Below are 19,761 nucleotides of genomic sequence, written 5' to 3'. Positions count from 1 at the left end.
TCTCCAGACGCTAACCTACATTTTTAAGAAATGGGTCTCCTGCTGTTGTGTCCAGCTGCCTGTTCAGTTTTTACCATGGTGTGTGTGTTAAATTAAGCATTTTTTAAAAAGATTTTTTCACTTTTGCTTGTTCTGTGATCATTGACTGCACAATGGCTTATGTCTCTTGAATGCCAGTTTGTAAGCTGTTTTCTTCTTCTTTACATTACTAGGTTTCCCTTCTGCACACTTGTCCACAGTGATGACTGGGGAGATATATCTGTTCTTTAATGTGAGTATCCACATAGCAGAGCCCTGCTGTCTGTGGTCAGGATTTTCAAGCACCGTCTGAGCAGACTAGCAACATCTTCTTTCCCTCTCCCTTCTAAAATCCTCAGTCTTTTAGACCATCCATGTCAGTTTGCTATGACATACATCAACATTGATGAGAGACAGGAGCAGTGTCGAGTAATTTTGAGCTGCCAGAGTAATCAGCTCTATGCACAACATGGCTTAAAGGATTTTTCAGTTAGCAGCATGCATCCACTGAAGAACTTAGACACTCGGATTTTTGCTGGGGACTTTAATCCTGTAGGCAAAGCAGACTGCAATACAGAGACACATCTCTATCGGAGTGTAGATAATCTACATTGGGCCTCAGTAGCTGATTCAAGTTGCCATCCCCACTGTGGGGACATAGACAATGACCTTGTTTTCCATTACAAAGGCACAACACATTGGTCCAAGTGTTCCATGGAAGGTGGCTTAGCCCCCAGTTCACCTGAAAGTTGCCAGCACTTTCCTTTTCCATCTGAGCAAATACCACCATCAGCACAACACATAGCCCTTTCCCCTCGTGCCAAAGTGCCTCCATGGCTTTTCTCCTCATCGATGGATGGAGGTGCCAAAAAAAACTTAAAGGAAAAACTTAGGATCCACAGTACTAAAACTGCAGAGATTTGCAAGCCTCTCAGACCGCAGGCTTCCTTGAATGATCTGGTTGCAAGGGAGTGTTCAGAATGCCGGGCATGCCAGCAATATAAGAATGGTTGTTCAGTTAACTGTTGTACCATATTTGTGCAACATGCTACCCTTGCTCATGGACCATGGATGGCACTGGGGAGGCATCACCCTTGTTTTTCTCGAAGGCTGACCAATCCAGAAGACATCAAACAAGAAGCTCAGAGAAGGCTGCAGATCAGAAGACAGAACAGCTCACCCAACTTAGCTCTCCATTGTGCCAATGAAGTACAAGAGATGGTCAAATCCCAAACCACTGGATCCCTAAAAGAGTGCAAGGGGGAAGGGGACACCAAAAGGACGCTGGAACTGAGCAGGAAAGGAGACTGCAAAGAGAGGCTGTACATACCCACTTTTGAAGAGTTCAAGAGGATGAGAATCAAGGAAATGTGTCTTCAAAATGGTAACAATGAAGACTCAAAAGACTTGAAGGAAGGGACCCAAAAGTTAGAAGAAAAGAGAAACCAGAACCTTTGTGTAAGTGCCCAACAGGATCTTGCCAAAGAAATGGTTTCAGCCATAGATGATTATGATGATGTGTTTCATGAAAATATACAAAACGCTTCTGGCTTGGATGGCTATCAAGATTCTTCATCCACATGGGACAGGAGCTTCTGCCTGATGAATATGCCATTGGCAAGGGACAGCAACAGTGAGGTGCCAAGTTCCAACAGGATCCCAGACCCCATTTGTTCCAGCCCAATTCCAAGATCACCTTTACAATCTGCCAGTGGTCCTACGGAGGGAAAAAACGGTTTTGCTGAAGGGGACAAGCAGGAATTGGAGACAAGACAACTGAGTGAAGTACTTCACCATGCTGGACAGTCCCTTGTGTCTGAAACACAATCTTCTTGCTGCCCACTGCTATTGGAAGCAACAGATATATCCAGCTATGGAGCTAAATTACAGAAAATGAAGGATGAATTTATAGGTTCTGCACTGGACCTCATTAAGAAGAGGTAACCAATTCTCTTTGAGTTCCTGAACGAAATTTTAGGTGGAGAGTTCTTATTTACAGATTTAGTTAGCTTTAGTACTTTTTAGAACTTTCTGTGTCTGACTCTATATGCTATGTAAGTGACGTTGGTCCATTGTGCAATATGGAGATTGAGGCATTGGGTGGCTTTCCCCATCTAGGCCTGTGGAAATTTTCTTCCATTACGGCATTGGACTGCAATAGCCAATGGTGTAATGGTGGGGCAAACTGATTTACACTAGAGGACCAAGACATATTATCTTCCCCTTTTGGGGAACTAATGGATAACGTATCCTGACCTGGATAGTCCAGGCTAGATGATCTCATCAGATCTTGGAAGCTAAGCAGGGTCAGCCCTGATTAGTTCTTCACTAGGAGACCACCCAGGAATTCCAGGGTCACTGTGCAGAGGCGGGTAATGGCAAAATACCTCTGTTCGTTTCTTGCCTTGAAAACTCTGTGGAGTTGCTATAAGTTTGTTACAACTTGATAGTACTGTGCACACATACACACAACTGATACATCTAACTCCAGGTTGTGGATTTTGATTATGATGGCTAAAGTGGGGAAGAATTTGCCCCAAGGGTTGCATTGCTTTCCTCAATCCTATATACATTCATTCAGTAGCTTGGGCCAATTGTTGTAACTGGGATTTATTGATTTGTTGTTTCCTGCAAGGGCTCTTGTAATGTGGTGCCCCTTGTTCATTTTTAATCTTTAACAATAGCACATTAGCTGTCATCTAGATTATAGCAGGCAGATGTGAAGAGAATTCATTTTTGCCTTAGTGTAATGGACTCAAACAATTGATTTTGGGGTCACTTCAGCCATATTAGTCTATGAAATCCCTTCAGTGAATGTGACAAGACAGTATTTGCGTCATTTTCAGCCCTACTACATGACACAGCCTCTGTCCAATCAAGAACTCACTTTCAGTCACTCAGGGTCAAGGATTCCAAACTGTAGGTTTGGAAGCTATCAGTGAAGCATGGAAACCTAACAGGTTGCCACATTTCAAGAGCTGGGTGGTTGGAGCAATCTATGCAAAAAGTTAAGTAGGATGATCTCTAGGAGAGAAGGAGAGAAGGAAGGGTGAGTCCTCAGTAGGGATAAAATACCCATGATGGGGCCATAGATTTGAAGGTTTGTGATCCAGAATTCTAAAGTTTTAGAGGTCATATGAGATGCTTGATTGATTTGAGAAAGAGAAGTACTTTGTCTAGAACCTGATAAGCAGTTCCATGAAGTTCTATGCCTCATGTGGCAGTTCACACTGGTCAATAGAGTTGCCGAACAGTACAGGTACAGCAGCCGCAGAAATATTGGTTGCTTTCATGCTAGTTGTTGAGAGTGCAATTGCCAGGGCTTATTTTTATGGAACATACAAAGAACGTTGTAGTCAACTGTTGCATCCCAGTATTTTCTGTGCTACAGTTCTGTCTTTTTAAGGGCCTAATATGTAGTTATTCTTTTAAGGCTGTAATTGCAATGCCATGGGTACTGTCAAAGCTCTGGGATACTGACCCTTTAAATTTTCACCCCTTCCTTCTTGTTCCAACATAATTAATTATTTTCTGTTCTCCACGAATGTTGTAAATTATCAGCTCTTGGTCTGTGGGGGAGGAGGGGCTTTGTAGTTTGCAAACGCAGCTGCCTTTTCTGGAAAAAAATCTTATATAATTAACTAATTATAATAATTTTTTTAAAAATTATGATCAATTATAGCTTGAGCAAGCTATAAAGAAAAAGTGCTTCAATTATCCCCTTCTCAACCCAAAGAGACGGATTATTAACCTTTGATTCACGAGTGGCAAGAATCAGAAGTAATTAGCCTGAGAAGGGGAGACTGTAGAAGAAAGCAGAATCTTTGCAGAAAGAGGATTTATATATAAACAGATACATAGAAGTCTCTTGTACATGGGATAGATTTTTATGAGGGAAATAAGTGCTATGTGGAATCCCCATTTCACTTCCATGTACAGTTGAACATGGAAAAGAAATGACTGAACGTGGAAAAAAGTTGTAGTGTACAAGTACCACACCCCAACTCCACCCTGTTCCCCTGGGTAGTGTAGAGAGCCAGTGTGGTATATTGGTTAGCCTGGTAGTGGGGAGACCTGAGTTCAAATCTCCACTCTGCCAAGGGTGACCATCAGTCCGTCACTCTCTTTCAGTCTGATCTGTCACACCTGGTTGTGGTACACTTGAAACAGAGAAGATGAGAATCACGTATTCTTTCCAAGCTCCCTGGAAGAAGGGTGGGATTAAAAGGGAGGTATAGTTGGGAATAGATAAATGAAGTGTATCTCAGAAAAAAGACTTGATTCCAGTGTTCTATTGAAATTCTCTTCAGTTAGAATGTTGTGGGGTACTTCTGTCCTTTATTTTGAACTTCCTTCCTAATAATTCACTGTTGTTCACCTCGCTCCTGTATAAACATACTTTAATTCTGAGCCTCTGATATGTCACTTGCTTACAGGGCCTCTCATAAGTTCCTTAAAATTTTCTCACTCATGCAAAAAGAGAACAACTAAAAAGGGGCCTGGTGTACTGTTTATTTCACCTTTGAAATGGGAATCATGAGACCAAGTGATCTAAGGAATCTGAATTCTTCAAAAAGGAGAAGGAGGGAAGCCAGCCGCATTACTAAACTGTATGCGAGTGAACATTCAGGAAAATTTGGACTTCAGGTCATTCAGAAAATAAGCCAAGACTTGCAACATTTTCAGAAGATGGTGAAAGTGATTGTGGGGTGAATCCAGAGGAGTTAGCTGTGTTAGTCTATAGTAGCAAAATAGTAAAGAGTCCGGTAGCACCTTTAAGACTAACCAACTTTATTGTAGCATAAGCTTTCGAAAGCCACAGCTGCATCTGATGAAGAGAGCTGTGGCTGTTGAAAGCTTATGCTACAATAAAGTTGGTTGGTCTTAAAGGTGCTACTGGACTCTTTACTATTGTGGGGTGAATGGCTCCCAAAAGTAAAGGTTTCTTTGGAATCTTGTGTATACATATGATTGCTATACAGGGACCTATTTTTTCATGATGAATGAACAACCAATATTAAAGGAATACAGAAAAGGTGCGGAGTGATGACAGTCACATTGATAATTGTACCTGATAAGCTCAACCATTAGAGATCATGGAGAGCATTAATACAGGGTGCCTCAAAATGAGTACCCTGCTCAGGAATGGAGAGGTGAACGGAATAGGTTTCCTAAACAACTTAAAAATGGATGTGGACCAATTTGGGATCTGTGGAGATGGGGACCTGAGATGGAGAGATAGAGATGGAGACTGCTTTCTTCCTTGGGTCAGACCTTAGTAATTCACCCCTCCCCAAACAGAACCTAGTTACAAAGTCAGAAAGTGCTGGGTCCAACAAAATAAATAAATAAATCCATGTGCCTGCTTTTCCTCATGAATTAATCGCTTCCGCCTGATTGCACCTGCCACAAATAGCTTTTACCTTATCTAAATGTTTTCATCAGTCCTGTTTTAATTCCTCCTTGCCTGACTGATGCACTCTTTTACTTCATAGAAGAAGATACCATAGAAGTAAAAACAGAATGATCAAGGGGTAGTGGAAATGATGCCATGAGAAGTGAGGTACAGAAGTGACAAATAGGCACCTTACAATAAATATGGAAATAGGTTTCACTTGCTTGTATATACAGGTAGATAGATCTATTTGCATGAAAGTTCTCAGTAGTTTCAGGTAACTGTCCTACCACCAAACCGCCTCTTGCATAATCATCTCTTAGCAATCTGAATAATATTGTGAATGTTCTGTCGTGCCTCTCTCTCTCTCTCTCTCTCTCTCTCTCTCTCTCTCTCTCTCTCTCTCTCTCTCTCCCTCCCTCCCTCCCTCCCTCCCTCCCTCCTGTGTGTGTGTGGTTTTAAAGCTCCAAAGTTTATCACCAGTGTCATTTTTCTTTCCATGAAGCAGGATTTAACCACACATTATCTACTCAGTAGTACTCCATGAGAATGGGGGAGGGAGCATGCTGGCATAGCAACAAGCCAGGTTTGGGCCCCTCACAGATAACCCTTTGTTTGTTCATGACATCTGAGTGCAACCTGACTGAGCTGTCTGCAGAGCACATAATGTCAAATGATTTGTGAGTCAAACCCACAGAGGGAATACAAACATATATAGTTTCCAAAATCCCAAGCCTGTCTGAGTTAGAACAGTTACTGTGGTATTCATGCCTGCTATACTTCTTGTGGAGTCCTGCACACGTTTGTTTCTCATTATCCAACTGGAAATGTTACTTCTTCAAAATCTTTTAATGCTTTTTCAGCCAAAGGGCTGTCATAGAACAAACTACTAGATTCTTCTACCAGTTCTTAACATTGTTGAAAGTTTCTGTATAGCAGTATCCATCGTTCTAGCCAATATTACATCCTCATATTTGATCTTAGACCCCTAATATATTTTAAAATAGTTATTGAATCTTTTATAAGTATTTCAGTATATGAAGTTAATGGTATACATATAGAATAAGAAAAGCAGCACAACTTCTTGATCTATAGTCTTTCAAATCTTAGAGAGATTATAGAACTGTAATTAGTGATTTGTGTGAAATGTGTATTTATTGCTGCTTGCTACCTTGGTTATGTTTATTCAATTTTTAGCCTGCCCTCCCCACAAGCAGGCTCAGGGCAGGTTAAACAACAATAAAACACATACATAGGTATAGAGAATAAATGTGTATAAAATCAAGAATCAGTAAATATACAATATAAAATAGAGATAACAATATCACTCCAAATTATGGTGTCTAAAATACAAATCAGATAAGGCACTTGAAGTATTGTAGGCTAGACTAAGAGATAAAATCCACCAAGATCTAAACAGGAGAAAACAGAACAGAACCAGAGCAAAAGGGCCAATAGGACAATTCGACATTGCCTCAGCCACAGCCATAGGCCTGGCAGGACATCTCCATTTTACAGCTCCTGCAGGACCCAGATCTCAGCACCAGAGACAAAAAAAGCTTTGGCTCTGGTCAAGGCCAAGCGAACATCCTTAGGGCTGGGGATCACCAGCAGATTTGATACGCCAAGTTTAAAGCTCTCTGGGGGACACACGGAGGCAGAGAGGCAGTCCTGAAGGTATGTTTATCCCACTCTGCTAAGGGCTTTAAATGCCAGAACCAAAACATTGAACTTGATCCAGAATTCAGTTGAGAGCCAATGCATCTGGCACAGCACTTGATGAATGTGGGCTCTATACCATGTCCGGTAAGGACTCGTGCTGCCACATTTTGGACCAATTGCAGTTTCAGGGTCAGTCTCGGGGGTAGCCCTTGATTTGTAACAAGAAATATTTTCTAATAAAAACTCATTCTGTGTGTGATTGGGTCCACACATAAATGGATGTTGCGCTATTTAAAAAAATGTTTAAAATTTGTTTAAAATTCTCGATAAAAATAATTTTTTTTTTAAATGGATGTTGCACTATTAGAATCATATTGTAATGAACACAATAGCACAATATGGAAAGTGTGGATCCTACATTTGTCAAAAAAACTCAGTACAATGCTGTTCGTATTTACTCTTTAGTTCATTTTCCAAAACATAGCATTTCTTTATTTTCATATACTACATAACAGCATTTGCCCTGCCCTGGATAGCCCAGATGAGCCTGATCTTGTCAGATCTCAGAAGCTAAGCAGGGTCAGCCTTGGTTTAGTAATTGGATGGGAGACCTCCAGTGAAGACGAGGGTTGCAGAAGCAGGCAATGGCAAACCACCTCTGTTAGTCTCTTGCCATGAAACCCCCACCAGGAGTCGCCATAAGTCAACTGATCAGGGCTGGCGCCACCATTGAGACAATGAAGCGGGCGCCGCAGGGCTGGAGGGTGAGCCGGAGGGGGTGCCAGGGGCAGAGGCACGTGCCACGGAGCTGATGTGGCTGGCTCGCAGCTGCTGCAGCTGGCCAGCCCCGCGCCACCGCCACACACCTCCAGCATGGCAGGCAGGCGGGGCGGCGTGCGGAGTGTGGGCAGCCTCCGCCCACTGCCCCAGCCACCCACTGGCCAATGGGCCCAGCTTTGCTGCGTGATGACATCATCACGTGGTGACATCATCACACAGGCCGGGGCACGCGCGCGCACACTGTGTGTATGTGCACGGGGGGTGGGGGTGGCTGCGGGCGCCGGAAACCCTGGCGCTGGTGGTGACTCTGACTTGAGGGCTTTCTCCACCACCACCACATAAAGCATTCATAGTAATTGAAGAGACATTGCATGAGGTAACGTATGAAGGACCCCCACAGGGAGTATTCAAGCAAGAAATAGTTCCTTTTTTGAAGGAAGGGTCATTATCTGTCAGGCCATTATCTGTATATGATTATTTGACATGTAAAAGAAAGAATGTTAGAATTCTTTATTCTTTGTATGATTAACAAGAATGTTCCCAAATTCCCAAGTACTTTCCTATGGGAATTACTTGTTACAAGTAAGAAAAGTATACTGGTTTTCTGCTGTTAACATCTTGAAACCTGCATCCATTCACAAATGCATTTTGGGCTTCACTAGGAGGGGGAAAGGGGGAAGTCGCATTCTGCTGACAGAAACCCTTCCATCAGGGGACATTTTCAGCAGGATCCGTGCTTTGGTGTTTGATAGTACAAGGAAATCTCTTTTCTTGTAATAACTTGTATTTTCTTGCATTTGAGATGATAGAACAAAAAGTTATCTCTGTCTCACTGAAAATCAAATAGTTCAGAAGAATGAAAGGAGTAAAAATTCTCCCAGTTTAAACTTTAAATATTAAAAACATTGCTTTCCTCCCATCTTTCAGGGGCTCCTTTAGAGTTGTAACCTTTGCCTTGCTACCTTTCAACTTGTCTCTAGGCTGTGGTTGACACATAATATTATATGAACATGAGATGGCTCTGTGCTGGTTCAGACCATTGGTCCATCATCCATCATTTGCCCTGACTGGCAAGAGTTCTCCTGAATGTCCAGCAGAGAAAGGTCTTTTCCAGCACCTGAGACCCTTCAACTAGAGATACCAGACTGAACCTGGAACCTTCTGAATACAAGAATATGGTCCACCCCCAAGCGACAGTCCCTTCTCAGAAACATTAACTAGATCTTGTCTCTTTCCATGCAGCTGCAGTGCTGAAACTGCCACAAAGTCCCCATCCAAAGGACCAAGTGAACTTGAGAAGGCTGATGTCACTTTTCTAGAGGACCATCATCAATCCACAGTGAGTTTCATAGCTTAGGGCAGAGAAGTGTGTTACAAATCAATCAGGGATCTTTGCCGACACTCACAGTTCGTTGCGGCTCTCAGTCATCCTGCACTCCTGTCTCTCATCCCCTGTGGGCTGGGCTCTTCCTCCCCACTCTGCCCTGTCTCTCTTTCTCCTCTCCCCACTTTCATTCTCCCTGCTTCCAGCTGATTTGGAAGAACCTAAGACGCATCTTGGCTATGATTAAAATCTGCATCAAGCTTGTTGAGACTAAATCCCACTAAGAACAGTGGGACTAGTTGGGACTAGTTTGTTCCATTCCTTTCAACAGACTATAGCAACAACTAATTGTACATGAATGAAACCAACTAAATGTAAATTTCTTTGAAACTGGCTTCATTGTCATGGCCTCTTCCTCCCACCACTGCTCCCCAAACTTTGTAAGTAACATATTTTTTTGCAATGCTGGGAGTTGTCTGGTAGCTGTCCCCCTCAGCCTGTTGCAGAATTTCAATTGCCCTGATTGCTTGGTTTGGAGCCATAACCGTTAAACCACTTTGAAAAAGACTTGCAGTGTAATCCTAAGCAGAGTTACTCTAGTCTAAGCCCATTGATTTCATCCTAGGCAAAGTTACTCCCTTATAAACCCACTGACTTCCCATTCACCTTTGCTTAGGATTGCACTACCAAGAGTTGTATATTATAGACATGATAGCTGAACCTTCAGGAAATAACAGGAGAAAGAGAAATCCCTATTTCATTTTCTTCTATGTCAGTTCTTAGGGATAGCAACACCTTAGGGAATGTTCAGACTGGTCTGGAACTGACGTTGTGTTATGTTTAATTCTTCAGCCCACTTGCACAGACCTGTAAAACTGGGATGTTCCTAGCTAGTTCCCCCCTTAGCATATATACTTAAATGCTTGCTTGTATGCACATTTCACAGACATTTGTATTTAAAACAATAGCTCCCATTTTGCCTCCTTGCTTTAGCAGTTGTACCCTAAATACAAAAAGTAACTCCACAGACAAAGAAGGAACAGACCAACGGGCTGTGGGAAGTTGTATGGTGGTGCTGAGCACTGACAGATGTGGATAAGGATATTTGAGTGCCCCATAGCACACTCCTTCTGTTTTCTGTTCAGAACTCCAGCCCCAGCTACCGCAGATCCAGTTCTGACATTTCCCATGAAACTCCAGACTGCTCTAAAGCTCAGCGGGAGTGTCGATTACGGCCCCATTTCAGTGACCCGATGCCGACAGATGCTGTGAAGAGGAAACAACTGGAGCTGAAGATAGCAGCGGCTGCACGGCAGCATGCTCAGAAGCGTCGACAGGAGAGAGAGCTTAGTACGTTCGCTACTTCTCCTTGAATTGTGCAGGTGTTGGTTTGCCCTTGTCTCTCTCTGTTTTGAGCATTTGAGTTTATCACTGCAGAAAAACCAGTCCTGCTTCCAAATGTTCCCACTCATGGATTATGTGTTGCAGCCCACAAGAGCCTTTTATGCCAGGGTCTCTGTAGGCGAGAGGGGCACAGCAGCTGCCCCTATGCTCTTGACTGCTCCTACTCCTTTGACAGCTAATGATATCCAAGATTCTGGCAGGCCCAAATCTGGCAAGTTCTGAGGTTGCTCTAATGTACAAACAGGGCCATGTTGGCTCCTGGCAAATGTAGCGAAGGGAAAATACAACTTAGGGCAATGCCATCGTATCTTCATGTGTCAAACTCAGGACTGGTGTAGGGAGGTATTCACTGATAGCTTCTTGAATAATATGGTGAGAGATGAGTAAGACCTGGAACCATTGTTCAGTAAATGTGCTTAGCAGTTGGAGCCAACAGATGCTTCCTGCCTGTTGTTTTCATAGATTTTTAGGACGGAGGGAGGAGGGGGCCCTCCCAACTCCACCTGAGCCTAACTGCAGAGGAGAGCTTCTTTCTGTAGCTGTGGAATTAAAAAAAATGGAGTAACTCAAAACAAGAATTGTCAAGCACAGGAATGGTGGGCTTTAAATGACTCTTCGTGGTTTGTCTAGGCCTGCTCAGTACTGGAGAAGGCCTGGGCAAAGACCCATAGAGATACCTTGCTGAGACACTGCTGGGGTGAATAGACAGTTGCTCTGACATATGTTTCCTCTCCTTACTCCTCTGCCTTTAACAGCAGCCTGACACTCAGAACCTAAGGAGGCGAAGCTTTTTTTAATGATAGAAAAATACTCACCTCATGTTATGACCGTAGTCTTCTTACCATGTGGAATGTAGTGTTAGAATGCCACAGTCACAAATCATTGACAGTTATGTTCTCTTCATCTCTACTGTCTGGAAAAGCCTTGTATATTTTGCAGAACACTTCCCACCCATCAGGGAAAAAACAAGACTAGCTTTTCATTACTGAAGGCGTGAGGTTGAGATCACTGCTAAAGAAAGAAAAATAACAGGGAACTTCCCTCCTAGCCCAGTACAGCAAATAACTGCTAGAAAGTGGTGTTGACGTATCTCTTTCTGCTCAGGCCCTGCAATGTCAAAAGCCAACATCAACCATGGCAACAGCTTTGACGAGAACCGGCGTGGTCTGGGTGGCTCTCTTCGTTCCAAGCACCGCTGGAGCAACGTCAGCAGCCTCAGCGCTGACAGTGGCATTGTGGGTGGGAACGATGAGAGGGACAATGCTGATGCCAGCAATGGAGGGGCGCCAAGGATGAGATCATCTGAGATGGAGAGGGCGGACAGTGGCATCAGCCAAGTGCTGACTAGGAAATGGAGGAATCGAACATCTGAAACGCTGACTTCCCTACAAGTGTGGGAAGCCCACCAGCCTTGCACCGACTGTGGGGGGAGAGATTTCCCTCTGGAAACTGATGTTCAGAACCAGAATAAGAGGCGGGCCAACCTCTGTGAAAAGTGCCTGAAATGCAGGACAGAGCGGAAGGAGTCCGTGCTAGAGTTTGTCAATACCGAAGCCAGTTATGGGGAGGACCTGCGCATCATCAAAGAGGAATTCTACCTCCCCATGCAAGCCGCTGGACTCCTGACACAGGACCAGCTGCTGGTGGTTTTTAGCAACATCCAGGAGCTGATTGATCTCAATGAAAACTTCCTGGAGTACCTGCAGGAAGAAATTGACCAAGCTTTTGAGCAGGTAGTGTGTGTGGTCTCCATTTTCCTTTCCCCTTTCTCTTGTGGGCCTTAACTGTAAGATGCTCTGCCGTTGAGCCGCAGCCCCTTCCAGTGGCATTGTTGCTATTGCACTTACTGTTTATAGCACAGATTGGAGAGGCACCATGTCTAATGACTAGGAAAGGGAACTGAGAGTCGAGGCTTGCACTGTGTTCCTCTGACTCACTCCCTTTGTCCTTCAGAAAGTCTCCCTAGCTACCGTTACTCAGGATCTCATGCCAGCATTTTCCTCCCATTTCAACCATGTAAGGAAGTCAAGTAGATTTTGTGCATGTGTGTGCGGGCTAGAGAGCGAAGACAAGTTTAAATTATTTGACTGCTTTATATGCCATCTTTTTATCTCTCAGAGACATTTGGGTTGGATTGGATAGATCTAATATTCCACATGTGCTTACATCTGTAGCTGTCAGCCAGATGTGTAAATGCAGCAAACATGAGGCAGACATCTTGAAAATTATTTGTGTCCTTTTGCTCCTCTTGAATGCCTACACTATGATACAGGCCAGAGTGGGGCTAGCTTTATGAAAAATGCATGGTGCTGTTTTTGCCCCTTCACTCCCTGCTCAAACATCGGGTGCCCTTATTGGACATGGAGGTGAGCCCTCAACAACAAATATTTACCAACCTTGTCCTTGATTAAAGGAGAACAATGCCTGTAGATAGTGGTTGGACTAGCATCTGAGCAGAGCAAATGGCAGTTATGCACCACCACATATGCACACCTTGCCTTGCACTTTAATTCTGTGCTTGGAGAAAGGAGGGGGATCCTTTTAGCATGAAATTCACTTTTACATCAGCAACCAAGGAGGCCTGTCTTGCCTGCAAGAAAGCAATTAAAAGCAGCTTTACATGCCAGTGATTGCCAGTGGCCAAGAACGTACACAAGCTAGTTAAATCCCACAGTGTTATTTGAGCTACGCTTCAAATTGCCATCCTTTCTTAAATGTACTCAGGGTTATTTAATTTGCTAGAACTACAATTTTTGAGAATTCATTATGACAGATGACTATCCTGTGCCCAGCACCAAGCATTATGCCTTGTTAAGTGAACATAGTAAATAAAGATGGGGCAGACTTTACTGTTTTGAATGCAGTGTCATCATCTTCATAGTTGATTGTCCTGTCAAATAATTAGCATTGAGTACTGAAATGAAGGCAATAGGTTTATCCTTCAGAAATATGGTTTCCTTCCTCTAAAGATAAGCTTGTTTACCACACAATCCAACAGAAAATTAGGCAAGGCAAAGCCCATTGATTTCAACTGGCTTAAGCCTAAAACCCAGGAGAAAGAAGCACAGGTACAGGAAGTAGCCTTATATAGATTCAGACCATTAGTCAGTGGACATTAGTGCTGTCTATTCTGACTGGCAACCTCTCCAGGGTCTCAGGCAGAGATATTTTACTTTACTGAATACTTGATCCTTTTAACTGGAGATGCCAGAGACTGAACGTGGGATCTCATGCAAGCAAAGCAGATGTTTTGCTCCTAAGCTGCAGCTCCTCCCAGTTAGAAAGCTAACAGCAAGAGGTGTTCTGGGAGCCACTTCCAACTCTTCGCATGACAGCCCTAAAAGCAGCATCAGATAATTAATTAGAATTCAGTATTATATATGCAAACAGTGCAGTGCAAGACTTTGCAGAAATCTGAAGAAAATGAATTTCAGACTTTAAGGTTCAAACCCATTTTAGGTTTTGTATTTTGACAGATATTTTGGGTTCTAGATTTGGGGGGGGGAGTGCACAAGTTCAAGTTTTAAAAGTTCAAATTGTGGATTTAATCCATGCAGGTCATCTTCTGATCTTGAAACCCAGTTTTGCATGGGAAGAGGAAATCTGCTTGCAGACCACCATCAGTAATTTAAGATATATGGCATTTTAAATGTATTCGCTCCTCTCCCTACCCACCCACCCACCCGGCCGCCAGTAGCAATCCTGGGTTCTGTACTGACATGTTAACATATAATGATGGACTTTTGTGCCATACCACCCTCTGCTGATGAAAATGGGAATGGCTATGCTCTCTTGTTCTAAATCAGTGGTTCTTATATAGCCCCCCATGTGAGATCCACACATCTTGGGGGACATTCAGAAGCTTAGGGGCAAATGTGTGGCATTTGGGATGTTACGGTTTTAGGCAGACCCTTCTCCCTTTTTGCAATCCCTTCTGCCAGCCAGAGGAACATAGTTTTTTTTGTACTGCTCTCACCCCATCCTGAAAGTAAAATCCCAGATTCTATATTTCTCTTCCAGGCCCTTAAAACATGGCATACATCAAATAGGAATCACACAGGAATGTTCCTTCCCCCCACAAATTACTCCTCTGTTCATACGTATTCCTCTATAAATAAAGCTACCTTGACTGCAGTGCCGTTTTTATACCCTAATTTTTACTTCTGACTTGGGAAGCATTCAGTGATGTTGCTGGCACCACAGGGAACAGGAGAACCTCCCAGGAACAAGACAAATCCCCATCAATGCATATATCTCAATTAATCCATATAATTAATATATATATAAATATATATATAATTAAAGTGCTCGAAGTGAACAGTGGCAGGAACTACCCTAATTTCATACATACAATCAATAAATATCATAAATATGTCAATAAATAATGCAACACTGTAAATACATTCAAAAAGCAGCAATAAAATATCAATCCATTAAGATATAATACAGAAGTCTTCCAGACCTCCTGGTAAGTATATAGGTTATACGAATCCAATATGATGATTTGTCTAACACTTGGAGCTTCAGTAAGTATAGAGTCCAGAACAGTCACCATGGTCTTTGTGATGTTATTGCAGGAAAAAACCTTCAAAAGGAATTGATTGTCATTCAGAGTTCAGTGCTTATGTCTGTATTGGCTACAGCCTCCAATGAATGTCTGCCCAACAGGTCTGCCAACATGTGATTGGCCCGTCTCGCTGATCATTTCCCAAAGGGCACAAATCGATATTGACACCATGTGGTATCAGTGCTTCAGTCACGGAAAACTACTTGGTCGGGCAATAATGGTCTATTGCTGTTTCTGTGTGTCATGTGACATATATTGCATTATTTATTGACATATTTATGATATTTATTGATTGTATGTATGAAATTAGGGTGGTTCCTGCCACTGTTTACTTTGAGCGCTTTAGCACTTTAATTATATTGATTAATTGAGATATATGCATTGATGGTGATTGGTCTTGTTCCTGGGAGGTTCTCCTGTTCCCTGTAGTTTCTATGTACCCGGGTAAGCCTCTTCTTGCTTGCAATAGCTGGTACCACAGCAGAATTTGGGGGGTGGCATGGACAAGGTCTTCGGTATCACGCTGACATGCCTCTGTGGCAGCTGCTCTCCCAAGGCCCCACTGCTAGAACCCATTGTATTTATTTTCACAAGCCCATTGTATTTGTTTTCCCAAATCCATTGAGTTTGTACAGCCTTTAACAGAAAGTGGAAGAGCTGTGCCTGGAGATGCGAATTGGAACAATCCCATTTAATGGGAAGATAGTTTAATAGGCCTGGTTGCACAGTGTCACTGTCAGGCAGGTATCCACTGAACCGTTCTCTTTGTTGACAACCCCTCCTGCTGCCTGAAGTTAAAAACTGACTAGCTAGAATAACTATCAGATTTGAAGGTTGGCAGCTGCTCCCAAACGCTGGAAGTAATTTTGGTTGGAATTAGAGCATTTGTTATATTTAGGAAAGGGAATGGTTCAGGTTAGTTTTGATTAGTAACATTCCAGACAGCACTTTCTTGATTATTTCCTCTTCTCCCCTTGTTCTGTTATTTCTCTCCTCTGTGAATTTTGGTGTTCTCACTCTGTGCTGCCTTTTTGGGAAAAAAATTGTTATGAAGACGCAGAGCATCCAGACAGGTCATTACAGATTTTTTTCATCTAGGCTGAGAAAACTTGATTGTTTCAGAATTTGCCCAGGAGGCTGTGAAGACAAAGATCTTGTTGCGCTGCTCTAATCATCATGCACCTTGATATGTGGACCGTTCTGAAGCCATATTAGTATTAGGTCAATGGATGCCCTCAATTGCCTCCCCTTCTTTAGCTGATGAAGTTTTCCAATTGTGTGTTGGCAGGGTGATAATGACCTGATGACTGTGTGCATTGGTGAAATATTCCTGGAGTTTGTCAACATGCTGCCTGCTTTCCAAACCTATTGTCTCCAGCAGTCTTCTTCAGTGAACATGCTTAATGCATTGGAGAAAGAGAAGGAGCTACTCAGGTAAGGAGTGCTCTGAGTCTTCTATAGGTGATCTATGGACACAAGGTTTCACATCAGAAAGGTTTTGGAACCAGATGTGGCTTGGAGGGAGGTGGCCTCAGTGCAAAACAGGGCTGGTGTAATCATTTCTCCAAGGAACATATTTGCAAAATGGACCTTTGCCACTTTCCCTTTCCTAGCCCTGCCTCCTGCATCCCACAAGAAGAAGAATCTGGGGGGGTGGGGGTGGGGGCAGGAATAGCACGTGAAGTTGATGGGGGGTGGAATATACTGCAAGAAGGCAGAACTTCCACACAGCTCATACCCTACCACAAATTTTGTTACATTAAGGTCTGAAAAACCTAGAACACTATAGCGGCTTTGGAGAAAACTGCAACATGTTTATAAGGTTTTGGAATCTGTACAATGATTACATAAATAGCGGATTTACTGTATGATGGTCAGTATTGTTTTGCTATTGAGTCTGGAGTTCTAATTTCTCCCCTTCCTATCTGACCCTTCAAATGGCCCTGAACCCAAGGACCCCCATCACCAATGCATCATTGGGATGTTTTTCTTCTAAGGCACAGACTAAGAACCATTTAATTCTATTCTATTCTGGGGTTAACAGCAGCAAAGGTTCTGGAAGTGCCCCCCCTTAGACATTCTCCTTCTGTACATGAGCCAGAACCCAGACAAATGGCAACAACTAGTTGATGTGCAGAAGGGAGGACTCAGCAAGGTTTTTTATGGAGTAAGGAAGGGGGCGGGGAGGACAATATGACTGTCTCTTCAGCATTTGTTCCATTTGGAATATGATCCTGTTAAAATTTATGACTAGGAATTTTGTGAATTCTGAAAACATAATCAAATAAATGATAATCAAATACACTGAAAGATATCCTACAGGGTGTGCAACAGTATCCTCCAGTTACAGTGACTTTTTTCCTGATAGCAATAGGGTATGTCATAATGTGTGTGTTATGTGCCGTCAAGTCACTTCCAACTTATGGCAATTCTATGAATTAATGCCCCACCCCCGAGTCCTGTTTAGCAGCCTTGCTCAGGTCTTGCAGACTGACGGCCCGTAGGATCATTCTGCCTGATACTTGCAGACAAGCCCATTCGTTCACATCTTCCTCCTGCCAGCTTGCTGAAAAATTCTTTTTAAAATCCCTGCAGGATATTCCTCAATGTTTCTCAGAATGACAACACGGCACTTCGCCGCATGAATCTGCGGTCTTTCCTCATGGCTCCCCTACAGAGAGTCACAAAATACCCACTTCTGTTGAGCCGCATCATCAAAGCCACCATTGAGTACCACCCAGATTACAGCAGCCTAAGAGAAGCCAAGAGCCGCATTGAGTCGCACCTGGAGCACATTAACATGAAAACTAAGCAGGAAGGAAACTCATGGACGCTGCGTTCATTCCGCCAGGACAGCAAGAAGAACAGGGAAGTAATAAACATTGAAATGAGGGAAACTGCCATTAAGACTGTGGGCTGGTTACGGGAAGAAACACGCTTTGTTATGGAAGGACCTCTGCAGCTTGCCCAGCCGCCTGATGGACAGTGGGTAAAAAAGGGCAGCAAGACTTTAAAGTTCCAGAACATGCAAGTACTCCTCATGGTGAACATCAGACGTACATCCGAATCTAGCTTTGAGCCTGGGGAGCCAGGGCCTGTAAAAGATGCTGTACTGGTACTAATTAGGGACAAAAACAATGGTAAGTTTAGTTTGCTCAGGGAACCCTTGAGACTCAGTAATTGTGTGGTCTCTGTGGATCCCGACTGCGATGATACATTTGAACTTCTTGAAATCCGGCGGGAGTCTTTTGTGTTCCGAGATGGAGACAAAGCCCGGACTCACCACTGGTTTAGACAGATACGGAGGTACTCACGGGAGCTGGGATCATGGAAGAAGCGCCGTAATGCCCTACCCAACATCATGATAAGTGCATCCCACAGTAGATCTTGAGAGGAGCCTGATTCTGAAATGACTTGGCTAAGCTCAGAAATAGGACTAAACCTGAAATGGGCCTCCTTAGTATAGCTCTAACTCCTTTCCTGAAAGGGATGACCCTCACTGGGCCAAATGGCATCAGAGCTACCTTTGACAATTTTTCTACCAAGAAGGACTTTATAATAGTATACTATTAAATCAGTGTTTCTCAAACTCTAGGAAACTCTGCCCCATCTCTGAACTGACAAGCTCTTCCACACACTCCTAACCTGGAAACCTCATTGGGTACAGCAACCCGGTTCCTCTAACCTCAGTGTCACTTTGTTCCACCCTGTCTGGTTCCTGTACACCCACACACACAGCTACTTCTCCCAGGAAATTCTGAGCCTCTGTTTCCCACATTCCTCTTTAAGGTTCATAATCTCCCTTTTGAGAAGCATTGTCTGAAGGGGTGATCTTGAGGTCCCATGGGAAACAAGCTCCTGAAAAAGGCTGTCATCTTGAGAAGAAGCCAGTAGACCATATGCTACTTGTAGTGATTTACCCAGCTGGTAATAAAGAAAGCGCAGTTAGCCTGAAAAGCACATCTAAGGGTTGAGCAAAGGATCAGATCTGAACTCCAGGAATGTAGGCAGTTCTGCACGCAGGAGACAGGAGTGGAAGGTCTAGTCATTCAGACTCAGGAGGAAGAGGAGGTTCTTAAGTGGGGAAGTAGTTGGATGTATCTTCTGGGCAATGGGAGTCTTTTGCACATTTGTAAATAGGTATGACAGCAAAGATGACAAAATGTGTTGTCTGTTGTGGGGAGGGGGCAAAGAGGCCATAGCCTGTGGAGACTTGTTCAAGGGAGGCAGGCCCTTCAGACATGTGGACTGCTAGGGACATCTTCCCATTAGGAGGTCTTTGGCAACAGATCACAAGGAGCAGGTCTCTAGAAAGGAAATACTGAGCTAATATTGTGGAGCTAAGAGAAAAAGTGTGAGATGTTTGACTCTGCATGATTGTTCGGGGAGGGGGGAAGGAATCTTGACAATATATGATAGACGTTTTGTTGTGCATATATTATAACAGCATTAGGCAACATCCAGGTCCAACTTAGAGCAGTATTAACCCAGTAAAGGAGAATGTTTAGATGGTATAATTATCTTCTAATGTCAGCTTGCGCACCCAGGAATTATTTCCTTTAGTAGCTGATCCTTTTGGGGTTTACAGATTTTTGGGGGGGGGGTGACTCT

At 43.3% G+C, this 19,761-nt stretch overlaps 1 protein-coding gene across 1 annotated transcript; it reads left to right on the top strand.

Annotated features, from left to right (window-relative positions):
• The first annotated feature begins 405 nt into the window (after positions 1-405).
• LOC129323564 (uncharacterized) lies at positions 406-18,541 on the top strand. Its single transcript, XM_054970097.1, has 7 exons — positions 406-985; positions 1,058-1,958; positions 9,098-9,194; positions 10,325-10,508; positions 11,688-12,316; positions 16,439-16,584; positions 17,746-18,541. The coding sequence occupies exons 1-7, from the start codon at positions 406-408 to the stop codon at positions 18,539-18,541; spliced, it is 3,333 nt and encodes a 1,110-aa protein (XP_054826072.1).
• Positions 18,542-19,761: the final 1,220 nt, after the last annotated feature.

The sequence above is a fragment of the Eublepharis macularius genome, chromosome 2 (assembly GCF_028583425.1).
Source record: "Eublepharis macularius isolate TG4126 chromosome 2, MPM_Emac_v1.0, whole genome shotgun sequence".
Classification (NCBI taxonomy): Eukaryota; Metazoa; Chordata; class Lepidosauria; order Squamata; family Eublepharidae; genus Eublepharis; species Eublepharis macularius.
Note: the sequence above shows the minus strand (reverse complement) of the source record. Positions and strands in the feature narration are given on the sequence as shown.